This window comes from Ascaphus truei, chromosome 5 (assembly GCF_040206685.1).
Source record: "Ascaphus truei isolate aAscTru1 chromosome 5, aAscTru1.hap1, whole genome shotgun sequence".
Classification (NCBI taxonomy): Eukaryota; Metazoa; Chordata; class Amphibia; order Anura; family Ascaphidae; genus Ascaphus; species Ascaphus truei.
The window spans coordinates 4,099,217-4,115,421 of NC_134487.1; the positions used below are offsets into that span (position 1 = coordinate 4,099,217).

At 57.5% G+C, this 16,205-nt stretch overlaps 1 protein-coding gene across 1 annotated transcript in view; it reads left to right on the forward strand.

The window, feature by feature from the left end:
- The window catches only part of SBF1 (SET binding factor 1), a 332,728-nt gene that overhangs the window by 170,481 nt on the left and 146,042 nt on the right, over positions 1–16,205 (forward strand). The window contains 7 exon segments of the mRNA XM_075598895.1: positions 542–697; positions 2,372–2,619; positions 4,247–4,413; positions 7,673–7,746; positions 7,902–8,097; positions 14,587–14,714; positions 15,769–15,944. Of these exon segments, the coding sequence (XP_075455010.1) occupies positions 542–697; positions 2,372–2,619; positions 4,247–4,413; positions 7,673–7,746; positions 7,902–8,097; positions 14,587–14,714; positions 15,769–15,944 (1,145 nt within the window).

Below are 16,205 nucleotides of genomic sequence, written 5' to 3' on the forward strand. Positions count from 1 at the left end.
GTCTCTCCCGCTCGGCCCCCCCCCATCCGTCTCTCCCGCTCGGCCCCCCCCCATCCGTCTCTCCCGCTCGGCCCCCCCCCATCCGTCTCTCCCGCTCGGCCCCCCCATCCGTCTCTCCCGCTCGCCCCCCCCCCCCCCATCCGTCTCTCCCGCTCGCTCCCCCCATCCGTCTCTCCCGCTCGCCCCCCCCCATCCGTCTCTCACGCTCGCCCCCCCCCCATCCGTCTCTCCCGCTCGCTCCCCCCATCCGTCTCTCCCGCTCGCCCCCCCCCATCCGTCTCTCACGCTCGCCCCCCCCCATCCGTCTCTCACGCTCGGCCCCCCATCCGTCTCGCCCGCTCGCCCCCCCCATCCGTCTCTCCCACTCGGCCCCCCCCTCCGTCTCTCCCGCTCGGCCCCCCCCCCCCCTCCGTCTCTCCCGCTCGGCCCCCCCATCCGTTTCTCCCGCTCGGCCCCTCCATCCGTCCCGCTCGCGTCGCTCCCTCTATATGTCCCGCTCGTTGCCCACTCCTCATCTCCTCCCCCCTCTTCCCCCCCTCAGAAGCTGGGTTCGGGTATCACACAGTTTGCATACAGCTGTGTACAGGAGCACGTGGTATGGACCAACACGCATTTCTGGGAGGCCATGTTCTATGGGGACGTCCAGAACCACATCCGGGCCTTGTACCTAAGTCCTGAGGAGAACTCTGCTGACCCGGTAACCTTAACACTGACCGAGTCCCTGTGTATGGGGAGGGGGGGGGGAGCATTGTATCCCTCCTTATGGGGTGGGGTGCATCCCAGGGTATGGAGGCTTGTCGGGTACCTGTTGTCACGATGGACACAACTATTATCAACACATTTATATTTTGGGTTTAGATTGAGCATCCAAGTTGAGCATTGATACATTGATACAATTGATACAAATTGTCATTTATTTCCTTACTAGACAGACACGACAACCTTAGAATACACTTAATAAAAACACTTACTGAGCAGAGAAACGGGATAAAATGTCCAGAAAAGTGCAAAGCACCAGAATATTGTCCTTTAAATTGCAGTCTTTTTTTGCAAAGGCGCAAATTGCCAGCCCAATCCTTCTGTGAGTGTGCAAAGTTCTTTCTGGTCCGTTGGGGTCTGATAGATAACCCCCAGCAATAACGGAGTCCTGGCGCAGAGTTCTGTTCTTGGTTCCGATGGTGATAAGACTCTTTGCGTCCCAGGGTTGTTGCTGCTCTTATCCGCTGTTTGAAGCGTGATGGAAATCCACTCACATTGTAGAATGGAAAACGAAAGACAACGGGTATAGCTTGGGTGGCATGTACTGTATATAGGGTTTGAGACTCAGGGTGTGAGCTAGCTTCAATCCTGGCCAATTCACACATCCTGACTCTGGGCCTTTCATATGCAACACTTCCCGAGACTTACAGGCGTGGGCCCAGCATGTGACCTTTGAAGCTTGCATAGGAAAGTGACCCAGCTCATAGGTGTCAAAACATTTGGTTCTTGTGCGCATTTTAATGACAGGAGGAAAAAAAACCTCATCCTGTTTGTCCCTTTTAAAACCTGCAGCAACAATACACTTTATTGAAAATACATGTTCCCCTTATTTCACACTTATTTTTTTCATATGTGTGTGCTTGGGATGTACTCTACTGCAGGCACATACAATCCTGCAAAATGGGGACAACAAGGGACAGCGAGAAAAATAAGACATGTACAGTGCATGAAAAATTAACCCCTTCATCCCCAATACGAAATAGGGGTAACCAGCCGAGCACACTGCCTTTATTAATGCTCTGATTACCCCCATTTTCGCCACACCTGTGTATTGGGGGGAGCATTGTGTCCCAGCGTATGGGGTGGGTGGTCATTCCTGGGTATGGAGAGTTGTCGGGTTCTGTGTATGGGGAGGAGGGGCGCATCGTGTCCCTGCGTATGGGGAGGTGTCTGGTACGGGGGGGGGGGGCGCCGGGTCTCTGGGGTATGGGGGGGGTGTCGGGTCCCTGCGTATGGGGGGGGGGGGCGGTGGCAGGTCCCTGCATATAGGGGGTGGGCGTCGGTTCCCTGCGTATGGGGGGGGGCGGTGGCAGGTCCCTGGGTATGGGGGGGGGCGGCGGTGGGTCCCTGCATATAGGGGGTGGGCGGCGGCAGGTCCCTGTGTATGGGGGGGGCGGCGGCGGGTCCCTGTGTATGGGGGGGCGGCGGCGGGTCCCTGCGTGTGTGGGGGGAGCGGGTACCTCTGCTTGTGAGGGAGGGCTGGGCGTCGGGTCCATATTTATGGTGTTGAGGCATCGTGGAGTGCGGGGGGGGGGTGCATCTGGTCACGCGGGATGGGTGTCGGGGGCCGGGCTTCCGATCCCTGCTTGGTTAACGACCCGTGCCGTGTCAGGACGTGGCAGAGCAGGAGGAGACCTCGGCGCTGGAGTTGGCGGCTGAGCAGTGCCGCCTGTGGCCCACGCTGCCCCGGGAGAAGCAGCTGGAGATGATTCAGAAGGAGGAGAGCACGGTGTTCAGCCAGGCCATCCACTATGCCAACCGCATGAGCTACCTGCTCTTACCGCTGGACACGTCCAAGAACCGCCTGCTGCGGGGGGGACACGGCCTGGACACGGAGAGCGTCACTACCAGCTTCATCAGGTGAGACCCGCTGTCCGCCCACTGCTCCTCCCGCCACGTTCGGTGATGCCACTGACTGCTAATCCATCCACCCGCCCACCACCTTTTGTAATAGTGCGGGCTGCCAACACGCCCCCCCCTCCCTGATACCACTGACTACCAACTACTCCCCCCCCCTCCCTGATACCACTGACTACCAACTACTCCCCCCCCCCTCCCTGATACCACTGACTACCAACTACTCCCCCCCCCCCCCTCCCTGATACCACTGACTACCAACTACTCCCCCCCCCCCTACAGAGTAGGTTGATGCAACGCACAGCAAAGAGGGGGTGACCGCAGGTCTGGCAAAAATCTTCTTTATTAAAGAGGCATTAAAATGTGGAAGGCTGCAACCTTCTACGCGTTTCGTGCAATGAAAGTTGCACTTTATCAAAGCTTCTTGATAAAGTGCAACTAACTTTCATTGCACGAAACGCGTAGAAGGTTGCAGCCTTCCACATTTTAATGCCTCTTTAATAAAGAAGATTTTTGCCAGACCTGCTGTCACCCCCTCTTTGCTGTGCGTTGCATCAACCTACTCTGTACTGGATTCTACCCTCTGGCGACAGCACGCAGATTGTGAGTAACCCTGGTGATTAACACAAATATTTGTGAGTACTACTGGGGGCCAGCCCAAAGAGGTTAGGGGTGGGTGTTTTTATGCAACTACCCCTGCCTTCAGGGTAACTGGAGCCCTTCCTATAGTTGTACTGTATTTATGTCCCAGGAGGTTACTTCAATACTTACTTTTACATTACAAGTAATGGGACTACATACTTGAGCACCATATTACTCTTCTGTACTCCCCCCCCCCCTCCCTGATACCACTGACTACCAACTACTCCCCCCCCCCATCCTCCCTGATACCACTGACTACCAACTACTCCCCCCCCCCATCCTCCCTGATACCACTGACTACCAACCACTCCTCCGGCCATGTTCGGTGATGCCACTGACTGCTATACCGTCCAGCACCCCAGCCACTCCTGGATACCCCCTCCCCCCGTGTCTCAGCGGGGTAGTCAGCCCCCCAGTCACTCGGGATTCCCCCTCCCCCCCGTGTCTCAGCGGGGTAGTCAGCCCCCCAGTCACTCGGAATACCCCCTCCTTCCCCCCGTGTCTCAGTGCGGCGGGCAGACCCCCAGTCACTCTGTGATACCCCCCCTTCCCTCCCCCCGTGTCTCAGTGCGGCGGGCAGCCCCCCAGTCACTCTGTAATACCCCCCCCCCGTGTCTCAGTGCGGCGGGCAGCCCCCCAGTCAGTCTGTAATGCCCCCCCCAGTGTCTCAGTGCGGCGTGCAGCCCCCCAGTCGCAGTGCGTCGTGCAGCCCCCCAGTCTCAGTGCGGCGGGCAGCCCCCCAGTCACTCTGTGATACCCCCCCCCCCCCCCCCGTGTCTCAGTGCGGCGGGCAGCCCCCCAGTCACTCTGTGATTACCCCCCTCCCTTCCCCCCCCCCCCCCCCCCGTGTCTCAGTGCGGCAGGCAGCCCCCAGTCACTCTGTGATTACCCCCCTCCCTTTCCCCCCCCCGTGTCTCAGTGCGGCAGGCAGCCCCCCAGTCACTCTGTGATTACCCCCCTCCCTTCCCCCCCCCCCCCCGTGTCTCAGTGCGGCGGGCAGCATGGCTGAGGACACAGAGAGTGGGTTTGAAGATTCTGAGAGCTCAGACGTGGCTCACTACGTGGTCAGATTTATCACGCGCTTCGTGGACAAAGTGTGTACAGAGAGCGGAGTCACTGCTGAGCACCTGAAGGGACTTCACACAATGATACCAGGTACAGAGCCCATAACGCCACCACCACTGCCGCCGCCACCACCACCACACCACTGCCGCCACCACCACCACACCACTGCCGCCACCACCACCACACCTCTGCCGCCACCACCACCACACCACTGCCGCCACCACCACCACACCACTGCCGCCACCACCACCACACCACTGCCGCCACCACCACCACACCACTGCCGCCACCACCACCACACCACTGCCGCCACCACCACCACACCACTGCCGCCACCACCACCACACCACTGCCGCCACCACCACCACACCACTGCCGCCACCACCACCACACCACTGCCGCCACCACCACCACACCACTTCCGCCACCAACACCACCACTGCCGCCACCACCACCACACCACTGCCGCCACCACCACCACACCACTGCCGCCACCAACACCACCACTGCCGCCACCACCACCACACCACTGCCGCGACCACACCACTGCCGCGACCACACCACTGCCGCCACCACCACACCACTGCCGCCACCACCACCACACCACCACACCACCACACCACTGCCGCACCACCACCACACCACTGATTGGTCAGTAGGGGAGGTGTATGGCTGCATTCTGATTGGTCAGTAGGTGGGGTGTATGGCTGTGTTCTGATTGGTCAGTAGGTGGGGTGTATGGCTGGGTTCTGATTGGTCAGTAGGTGGGGTGTATGGCTGTGTTCTGATTGGTCAGTAGGTGGGGTGTATGGCTGTGTTCTGATTGGTTAGTAGGTGGTGTATGGCTGCATTCTGATTGGTTAGTAGGGGGTGAGGTGTATGGCTGCATTCTGATTGGTCAGTAGGTGGGGTGTATGGCTGGGGTCTGATTGGTTAGTAGGGGGAGGTGTATGGCTGCATTCTGATTGGTCAGTAGGTGGGGTGTATGGCTGGGTTCTTATTGGTCAGTAGGTGGGGTGTATGGCTGGGTTCTGATTGGTTAGTAGGGGGGTGTATGGCTGGGTTCTGATTGGTTAGTAGGGGGTGTATGGCTGCATTCTCATTGATCAGTAGGTGGGGTGTATGGCTGTGTTCTGATTGGTCAGTAGGTGGGGTGTATGGCTGGGTTCTGATTGGTGAGTAGGTGGGGTGTATGGCTGTGTTCTGATTGGTCAGTAGGTGGTGTATGGCTGCATTCTGATTGGTCAGTAGGTGGGGTGTATGGCTGTGTTCTGATTGGTCAGTAGGTGGGGTGTATGGCTGTGTTCTGATTGGTCAGTAGGTGGGGTGTATGGCTGTGTTCTGATTGGTTAGTAGGTGGTGTATGGCTGCATTCTGATTGGTTAGTAGGGGGTGAGGTGTATGGCTGCATTCTGATTGGTCAGTAGGTGGGGTGTATGGCTGGGTTCTTATTGGTCAGTAGGTGGGGTGTATGGCTGGGTTCTGATTGGTTAGTAGGGGGGGTGTATGGCTGGGTTCTGATTGGTTAGTAGGGGGGTGTATGGCTGCATTCTCATTGATCAGTAGGTGGGGTGTATGGCTGTGTTCTGATTGGTCAGTAGGTGGGGTGTATGGCTGGGTTCTGATTGGTGAGTAGGTGGGGTGTATGGCTGTGTTCTGATTGGTCAGTAGGTGGTGTATGGCTGCATTCTGATTGGTCAGTAGGTATGGTGTATGGCTGTGTTCTGATTGGTTAGTAGGTGGTGTATGGCTGCATTCTGATTGGTTAGTAAGGGGTGAGGTGTATGGCTGCATTCTGATTGGTCAGTAGGTGGGGTGTATGGCTGGGTTCTTATTGGTCAGTAGGTGGGGTGTATGGCTGGGTTCTGATTGGTTAGTAGGGGGGGTGTATGGCTGGGTTCTGATTGGTTAGTAGTGGGGTGTATGGCTGCATTCTCATTGATCAGTAGGTGGGGTGTATGGCTGTGTTCTGATTGGTCAGTAGGTGGGGTGTATGGCTGGGTTCTGATTGGTGAGTAGGTGGGGTGTATGGCTGTGTTCTGATTGGTCAGTAGGTGGTGTATGGCTGCATTCTGATTGGTCAGTAGGTGGGGTGTATGGCTGGGTTCTGATTGGTTAGTAGGGGGGAGGTGTATGGCTGCATTCTGATTGGTCAGTAGGTGGGGTGTATGGCTGGGTTCTGATTGGTCAGTAGGTGGTGTATGGCTGCATTCTGATTGGTCAGTAGGTGGGGTGTATGGCTGGGTTCTGATTGGTTAGTAGGGGGGAGGTGTATGGCTGCATTCTGATTGGTCAGTAGGTGGGGTGTATGGCTGGGTTCTGATTGGTCAGTAGGTGGGGTGTATGGCTGGGTTCTGATTGGTCAGTAGGTGGGGTGTATGGCTGGGGTCTGATTGGTTAGTAGGGGGAGGTGTATGGCTGCATTCTGATTGGTCAGTAGGTGGGGTGTATGGCTGTGTTCTGATTGGTCAGTAGGTGGGGTGTATGGCTGGGTTCTGATTGGTCAGTAGGTGGGGTGTATGGCTGTGTTCTGATTGGTCAGTAGGTGGTGTATGGCTGGGGTCTGATTGGTTAGTAGGTGGTGTATGGCTGGGTTCTGATTGGTCAGTAGGTGGTGTATGGCTGGGTTCTGATTGGTTAGTAGGTGGTGTATGGCTGGGTTCTGATTGGTTAGTAGGGGGGAGGTGTATGGCTGGGTTCTGATTGGTCAGTAGGGGAGGTGTATGGCTGCATTCTGATTGGTCAGTAGGTGGGGTGTATGGCTGGGTTCTGATTGGTCAGTAGGTGGGGTGTATGGCTGGGTTCTGATTGGTTAGTAGGGGGGGTGTATGGCTGGGTTCTGATTGGTTAGTAGGGGGGGTGTATGGCTGCATTCTCATTGGTCAGTAGGTGGGGTGTATGGCTGTGTTCTGATTGGTTAGTAGGGGGGAGGTGTATGGCTGCATTCTGATTGGTCAGTAGGGGGTGTATGGCTGGGTTCTGAATGGTCAGTAGGGGGTGTATGGCTGTGTTCTGATTGGTCAGTAGGGGGTGTATTGCTGGGTTCTGATTGGTCATTTGGGGGGGGTGTATGGCTGGGTTCTGATTGGTCAGTAGGGGGTGTATATCTGGGTTCTGATTAATCAGTAAGGGGGTGGGGTGTATGGCTGGGTTCTGATTGGTCAGTAGGGGGTGTATGGCTGGGTTCTGATTGGTCAGTAGGGGGTGTATATCTGGGTTCCGATTGGTCAGTAAGGGGGTGGGGTGTATGGCTGGGTTCTGATTGGTCAGTAGGGGGTGTATGGCTGGGTTCTGATTGGTCAGTAGGAGTATATCCCTGCATTGTACCCTTTGCCCCCTCTCCCTGCAGACATCGTACAGATGCACATAGAGACCCTGGACGCAGTGCACCGGGAGAGCAAGAGGCTGCCCCCCATCCAGAAGGTAAAGACATCCCTCATACTATTACCCAGGCCACCCTCCTCCTGTAATGCAGCCGGCCCCCCTTTAGCCCCCAGGCTCCTGGTGTAGCCCCTTCCTGCATGGCACAGCGAGCCGGACCCTCCTGTTATGGGGTCTCCCTGTTCTTCCTTCCCCAGCCCAAGCTCTTGCGTCCGTCCTTGCTCGTTGGTGAGGAACTGGTGATGGAAGGTCTCCGTGTCTACCTGCTGCCGGACGGGCGAGAGGAGGCATCGGGGGGTGGCCTGGGAGGGCCACCCCTGCTCCCTGCCGAGGGGGCTATCTTCCTTACCACCTACCGCTGCATCTTCAGGGGAACTCCCGTGGACCCACTGGGTAAGTACTTAACCTCATCCCCCCCACCCCCCAACACATGGGAATGGGGGGACCCAAGGGGGAGAGGAGAGATGTTCAGTGACCATTCATTATAGTGGTTAGCGGGTCAAGGGGGATTGCTCATGTGAATACCCTCCTCTTCCTCTGCCCCCCATCACCCCATCTTCCTCCTTCCCCCCTTCATTCTCCCCCCCCCCCCCCCATCCCGTCTCTTCTTTCACGCGGGCACACACACTCTCCTTTCCCTCTACATTGTGAAGCAGGGTAACGAGCGAGGGGAGGGAGCGAGGCTGTGTCTGTGTACATTAGTTAGTAAAACAATGGTGGAGGATGATGGTCTCACATTGTGTCCTGCCTCTCTCAGCTCCTATTTATTTTATTTATTTCTAACAACTTTTTATATGGTGCCCCTATCCAGGGCGTGTGCCCCTATCCAGGGTGCTGTGCCCCTATCCAGGGTGCTGTGCCCCTATCCAGGGCGTGTGCCCCTATCCAGGGTGCTGTGCCCCTATCCAGGGCGTGTGCCCCTATCCAGGGCGTGTGCCCCCTATCCAGGGTGCTGTGCCCCTATCCAGGGCGTGTGCCCCTATCCAGGGTGCTGTGCCCCTATCCAGGGCGTGTGCCCCTATCCAGGGTGCTGTGCCCCTATCCAGGGTGCTGTGCCCCTATCCAGGGTGCTGTGCATTAGTTAGTAAAACAATGGTGCGGTTACATATGGAACATTTCAAGTCATGGGCATAGTCATTGTTAGGATGTCTTTGTCTTGGGTAGGGGTGGGAACATTATGGTCAGGATATGGGTTAGGGGCAGTGAGAGATTGCTTGGTTGGTGGGTAGGGGTGGGAACATTATGGTCAGGTTATGGGTTATGGGCAGTGAGAGATTGCTTGGTTGGTGGGTATGGGGGACATTATGGGCAGGTTATGGGTTAGGGGCAGTAAGAGATTGCTTGGTTGGTGGGTAGGGGTGGGGACATTATGGTCAGGTTATGGGTTAGGGGCAGTGAGAGATTGCTTGGTTGGTGGGTAGGGGGGGGAACATTATGGTCAGGTTATGGGTTATGGGCAGTGAGAGATTGCTTGGTTGGTGGGTATGGGGGGACATTATGGGCAGGTTATGGGTTAGGGGCAGTAAGAGATTGCTTGGTTGGTGGTTAGGGTGGGAACATTATGGTCAGGTTATGGGTTAGGGGCAGTGAGAGATTGCTTGGTTGGTGGGTAGGGGTGGTAACATTATGGTCAGTTATGGGTTATGGGCAATGAGAGATTGCTTGGTTGGTGGGTATGGGGGGACATTATGGGCAGGTTATGGGTTAGGGGCAGTAAGAGATTGCTTGGTTGGTGGGTAGGGGTGGGGACATTATGGTCAGGTTATGGGTTAGGGGCAGTGAGAGATTGCTTGGTTGGTGGGTAGGGGTGGGGACATTATGGTCAGGTTATGGGTTAGGTGCAGTGAGAGATTGCTTGGTTGGTGGGTGGGGGTGGGAACATTATGGCAGGTTATGGGTTAGGGGCAGTAAGAGATTGCTTGGTTGGTGGGTAGGGGTGGGGACATTATGGTCAGGTTATGGGTTAGGGGCAGTGAGAGATTGCTTGGTTGGTGGGTAGGGAGGGAACATTATGGTCAGGGTATGGGTTAGGGGCAGTGAGAGATTGCGTGGTTAGTGGGTAGGGTGGGAACATTATGGTCAGGTTATGGGTTAGGGGCAGTGAGAGATTGCGTGGTTAGTGGGTAGGGGTGGGAACATTATGGTCAGGTTATGGGTTAGGGGCAGTGAGAGATTGCGTGGTTAGTGGGTAGGGGTGGGAACATTATGGTCAGGTTATGGGTTAGGGGCAGTGAGAGATTGCTTGGTTGGTGGGTAGGGGTGGGGACATTATGGTCAGGTTATGGGTTAGTGCAGTGAGAGGTTGGTTGGTGGGTAGGGGGATGAACATTATGGTCAGGGTATGGGTTAGGGGCAGTGAGAGATTGCTTGGTTGGTGGGTAGGGGTGGGAACATTATGGTCAGGGTATGGGTTAGGGGCAGTGAGAGATTGCTTGGTTGGTGGGTAGGGGTGGGAACATTATGGTCAGGGTATGGGTTAGGGGCAGTGAGAGATTGCTTGGTTGGTGGGTAGGGGGTGAACATTATGGTCAGGGTATGGGTTAGGGGCAGTGAGAGATTGCTTGGTTGGTGGGTAGGGTGGACACATTATGGTCAGGTTATGGGTTAGGGGCAGTGAGAGATTGCGTGGTTGGTGGGTAGGGTGGGGACATTATGGTCAGGGTATGGGTTATGTGCATGGAGAGCTTGCTTGGTTGGTGGCAGGGGAGGGAACATTATGGGCAGGTTATGGGTTAGGGGCAGTGAGAGATTGGTTGGTTTCCTTTGGGCCTCACATTGTGTCCTGCCTGTCTCATGTCCTGATGTCTCACATTGTGTCCTGCCTGTCTCATGTCCTGATGTCTCACATTGTGTCCTGCCTGTCTCATGTCCTGATGTCTCACATTGTGTCCTGCCTGTCTCATGTCCTGATGTCTCACATTGTGTCCCGCCTGTCTCATGTCCTGATGTCTCACATTGTGTCCCGCCTGTCTCATGTCCTGATGTCTCACATTGTGTCCCGCCTGTCTCATGTCCTGATGTCTCACATTGTGTCCCACCTGTCTCATGTCCTGATGTCTCACATTGTGTCCCGCCTGTCTCATGTCCTGATGTCTCACATTGTGTCCTGCCAGTCTCATGTCCTTTGGGCCTCACATTGTGTCCCGCCTGTCTCATGTCCTGATGTCTCACATTGTGTCCCGCCTGTCTCATGTCCTGATGTCTCACATTGTGTCCCACCTGTCTCATGTCCTGATGTCTCACATTGTGTCCCGCCTGTCTCATGTCCTGATGTCTCACATTGTGTCCCGCCAGTCTCATGTCCTTTGGGCCTCACATTGTGTCCCGCCTGTCTCATGTCCTGATGTCTCACATTGTGTCCCGCCTGTCTCATGTCCTGATGTCTCACATTGTGTCCCACCTGTCTCATGTCCTGATGTCTCACATTGTGTCCCGCCTGTCTCTTGTCCTTTGGGCCTCACATTGTGTCCTGCCTGTCTCGTGTCCTTTGGGCCTCACATTGTGTCCCGCGTGTCCCTTGTCCTTTGGGTCTCACATTGTGTCCCGCCTGTCTCATGTCCTGATGTCTCACATTGTGTCCCGCGTGTCCCTTGTCCTTTGGGCCTCACATTGTGTCCTGCCTGTCTCATGTCCTGATGTCTCACATTGTGTCCCGCGTGTCTCTTGTCCTTTGGGCCTCACATTGTGTCCTGCCTGTCTCGTGTCCTTTGGGCCTCACATTGTGTCCCGCGTGTCCCTTGTCCTTTGGGTCTCACATTGTGTCCCGCCTGTCTCATGTCCTGATGTCTCACATTGTGTCCCGCGTGTCTCGTGTCCTTTGGGCCTCACATTGTGTTCCGCGTGTCTCGTGTCCTTTGGGCCTCACATTGTGTCCCGCCTGTCTCGTGTCCTTTGGGCCTCACATTGTGTCCCGCCTATCTCATGTCCTTTGGGCCTCACATTGTGTCCCGCCTGTCTCATGTCCTGATGTCTCACATTGTGTCCCGCCTGTCTCATGTCCTGATGTCTCACATTGTGTCCCGCCTGTCTCATGTCCTGATGTCTCACATTGTGTCCCGCCTGTCTCATGTCCTGATGTCTCACATTGTGTCCCGCGTGTCTCTTGTCCTTTGGGCCTCACATTGTGTCCCGCCTGTCTCTTGTCCTTTGGGCCTCACATGGTGTCCCGCCTGTCTCATGTCCTTTGGGTCTCACATTGTGTCCCGCCTGTCTCATGTCCTGATGTCTCACATTGTGTCCCGCCTATCTCATGTCCTTTGGGCCTCACATTGTGTCCCGCCTGTCTCATGTCCTGATGTCTCACATTGTGTCCCGCCTGTCTCATGTCCTGATGTCTCACATTGTGTCCGCCTGTCTCGTGTCCCTATGGCCTCACATTGTGTCCCGCCTGTCTCATGTCCTGATGTCTCACATTGTGTCCCGCCTGTCTCATGTCCTGATGTCTCACATTGTGTCCCGCCTGTCTCATGTCCTGATGTCTCACATTGTGTCCCGCCTGTCTCATGTCCTGATGTCTCACATTGTGTCTCGCCTGTCTCATGTCCTGATGTCTCACATTGTGTCCCGCCTGTCTCGTGTCCCTATGGCCTCACATTGTGTCCCGCCTGTCTCATGTCCTGATGTCTCACATTGTGTCCCGCCTGTCTCATGTCCTGATGTCTCACATTGTGTCCCGCCTGTCTCATGTCCTGATGTCTCACATTGTGTCCCGCCTGTCTCATGTCCTGATGTCTCACATTGTGTCCCGCCTGTCTCATGTCCTGATGTCTCACATTGTGTCCCGCCTGTCTCGTGTCCTTTGGGCCTCACATTGTGTCCCGCCTGTCTCGTGTCCTTTGGGCCTCACATTGTGTCCCGCCTGTCTCATGTCCTGATGTCTCACATTGTGTCCTGCCTGTCTCATGTCCTGATGTCTCACATTGTGTCCCGCCTGTCTCATGTCCTGATGTCTCACATTGTATCCCGCCTGTCTCATGTCCTGATGTCTCACATTGTGTCCTGCCTGTCTCATGTCCTGATGTCTCACATTGTGTCCCGCCTGTCTCGTGTCCTTTGGGCCTCACATTGTGTCCCGCCTGTCTCGTGTCCTTTGGGCCTCACATTGTGTCCCGCCTGTCTCATGTCCCTGATGTCTCACATTGTGTCCCGCCTGTCTCATGTCCTGATGTCTCACATTGTGTCCCGCCTGTCTCATGTCCTGATGTCTCACATTGTGTCCCGCGTGTCTCGTGTCCTTTGGGCCTCACATTGTGTCCCACCTGTCTCGTGTCCTTTGGGCCTCACATTGTGTCCCGCCTGTCTCGTGTCCTTTGGGCCTCACATTGTGTCCCGCCTGTCTCGTGTCCTTTGGGCCTCACATTGTGTCCCGCCTGTCTCGTGTCCTTTGGGCCTCACATTGTGTCCCGCCTGTCTCGTGTCCTTTGGGCCTCACATTGTGTCCCGCCTGTCTCGTGTCCTTTGGGCCTCACATTGTGTCCCGCGTGTCTCGTGTCCTTTGGGCCTCACATTGTGTCCCGCCTGTCTCGTGTCCTTTGGGCCTCACATTGTGTCCCGCCTGTCTCGTGTCCTTTGGGCCTCACATTGTGTCCCGCCTCGTGTCCTTTGGGCCTCACATTGTGTCCCGCCTGTCTCGTGTCCTTTGGGCCTCACATTGTGTCCCGCCTGTCTCGTGTCCTTTGGGCCTCACATTGTGTCCCGCCTGTCTCGTGTCCTTTGGGCCTCACATTGTGTCCCGCCTGTCTCGTGTCCTTTGGGCCTCACATTGTGTCCCGCCTGTCTCGTGTCCTTTGGGCCTCACATTGTGTCCCGCCTGTCTCGTGTCCTTTGGGCCTCACATTGTGTCCCGCGTGTCTCGTGTCCTTTGGGCCTCACATTGTGTCCCGCCTGTCTCGTGTCCTTTGGGCCTCACATTGTGTCCCGCCTGTCTCGTGTCCTTTGGGCCTCACATTGTGTCCCGCCTCGTGTCCTTTGGGCCTCACATTGTGTCCCGCCTGTCTCGTGTCCTTTGGGCCTCACATTGTGTCCCGCCTGTCTCGTGTCCTTTGGGCCTCACATTGTGTCCCGCGTGTCTCGTGTCCTTTGGGCCTCACATTGTGTCCCGCCTGTCTCGTGTCCTTTGGGCCTCACATTGTGTCCCGCCTGTCTCGTGTCCTTTGGGCCTCACATTGTGTCCCGCCTCGTGTCCTTTGGGCCTCACATTGTGTCCCGCCTCGTGTCCTTTGGGCCTCACATTGTGTCCCGCCTGTCTCGTGTCCTTTGGGCCTCACATTGTGTCCCGCGTGTCTCGTGTCCTTTGGGCCCACATTGTGTCCCGCCTGTCTCGTGTCCTTTGGGCCTCACATTGTGTCCCGCCTGTCTCGTGTCCTTTGGGCCTCACATTGTGTCCCGCCTCGTGTCCTTTGGGCCTCACATTGTGTCCCGCCTCGTGTCCTTTGGGCCTCACATTGTGTCCCGCCTGTCTCGTGTCCTTTGGGCCTCACATTGTGTCCCGCGTGTCTCGTGTCCTTTGGGCCTCACATTGTGTCCCGCCTGTCTCGTGTCCTTTGGGCCTCACATTGTGTCCCGCCTGTCTCGTGTCCTTTGGGCCTCACATTGTGTTCCCCCTCGTGTCCTTTGGGCCTCACATTGTGTCCGCGTGTCTCGTGTCCTTTGGGCCTCACATTGTGTCCCGCCTGTCTCGTGTCCTTTGGGCCTCACATTGTGTCCCGCGTGTCTCGTGTCCTTTGGGCCTCACATTGTGTCCCGCCTGTCTCGTGTCCTTTGGGCCTCACATTGTGTCCCGCCTCGTGTCCTTTGGGCCTCACATTGTGTCCCGCGTGTCTCGTGTCCTTTGGTCCTCACATGGACATTGTGACACTTGTTATTCCTTTGTCCCTGGGGCAGTGGCCGAGCAGTCTGTGGTTCGTTCTTTCCCCATTGCCTCTCTGACCAAGGAGAAGAAGGTCAGTGTCACAGCCCAACTGGATCAGTACGTACAGGAGGGCCTGCAACTGCGTTCCTGCACCTTCCAGGTGAGAGAGCGCGCGGAGGCGGAGAGAGTGCGGCGGAGCTGAGAGAGTGCGGCGGAGCTGAGAGAGTGCGGCGGAGCTGAGAGAGTGCGGCGGAGCTGAGAGAGTGCGGCGGAGCTGAGAGAGTGCGGCGGAGCTGAGAGAGTGCGGCGGAGCTGAGAGAGTGCGGCGGAGCTGAGAGAGTGCGGCGGAGAGAGTGCGGCGGAGAGAGTGCGGCGGAGAGAGTGCGGCGGAGAGAGTGCGGCGGAGAGAGTGCGGCGGAGAGAGTGCGGCGGAGCTGAGAGAGCGCGGCTGAGCTGAGAGAGCGCGGCGGAGCTGAGAGAGCGCGGCTGAGCTGAGAGAGCGCGGCTGAGCTGAGAGAGCGCGGCTGAGCTGAGAGAGCGCGGCTGAGCTGAGAGAGCGCGGCGGAGCTGAGAGAGCGCGGCGGAGCTGAGAGAGCGCGGCGGAGCTGAGAGAGCGCGGCTGAGCTGAGAGAGCGCGGCTGAGCTGAGAGAGCGCGGCTGAGCTGAGAGAGCGCGGGGCTGAGCTGCGAGAGCGCGGGGCTGAGCTGAGAGAGCGCGGCTGAGCTGAGAGAGCGCGGCTGAGCTGAGAGAGCGCGGCTGAGCTGAGAGAGCGCGGCGGAGCTGAGAGAGCGCGGCTGAGCTGAGAGAGCGCGGCTGAGCTGAGAGAGCGCGGCTGAGCTGAGAGAGCGCGGCTGAGCTGAGAGAGCGCGGCGGAGCTGAGAGAGCGCGGCGGAGAGAGCGCGGCGGAGAGAGCGCGGCGGAGAGAGCGCGGCGGAGAGAGCGCGGCGGAGAGAGCGCGGCGGAGAGAGCGCGGCGGAGCTGAGAGAGCGCGACGGAGCTGAGAGAGCGCGGCGGAGCTGAGAGAGCGCGGCGGAGCTGAGAGAGCGCGGCGGAGCTGAGAGCGCGGCGGAGAGAGCGCGGCGGAGAGAGCGCGGGGCTGAGCTGCGAGCGCGGGGCTGAGCTGCGAGTGTTGCTGGCTGGATATGATGGTGCAGATGTCCGCGGGTATCTCGTATTCCACGCGGTTAGTGCAGTAACCGTGTCCCCGGTGACAGCTGCTGCGGGTGGCGTTTGACGAGGAGGTCCCATCGGAGGTGTCTGAGATTTTCCGCAAGCACCTGCACAAGCTGCGGTACCCCCAGGATGTGCTGGGGGCCTTCCCGTTCAGCTCCAGCAACATGCTCCCCCACAGCACACAGCCCACTTCCAAGGACAAGAACCCCTCCCTCAAGTAAGTGGTACTCTGAGGGGCATTGTGTGCGACGTGGGGGCGCTGTGCCTGGCGTGGGGGGCATTGTGTGCGACGTGGGGGCGCTGTGCCTGGCGTGGGGGGCATTGTGTGCGACGTGGGGGCGCTGTGCCTGGCGTGGGGGGCATTGTGTGCGACGTGCCTGGCGTGGGGGGCATTGTGTGAGACGTGGGGGCGCTGTGCCTGGCGTGGGGGGGCATTGTGTGAGACGTGGGGGAGCTGTGCCGAGCGTTGGGGGGCATT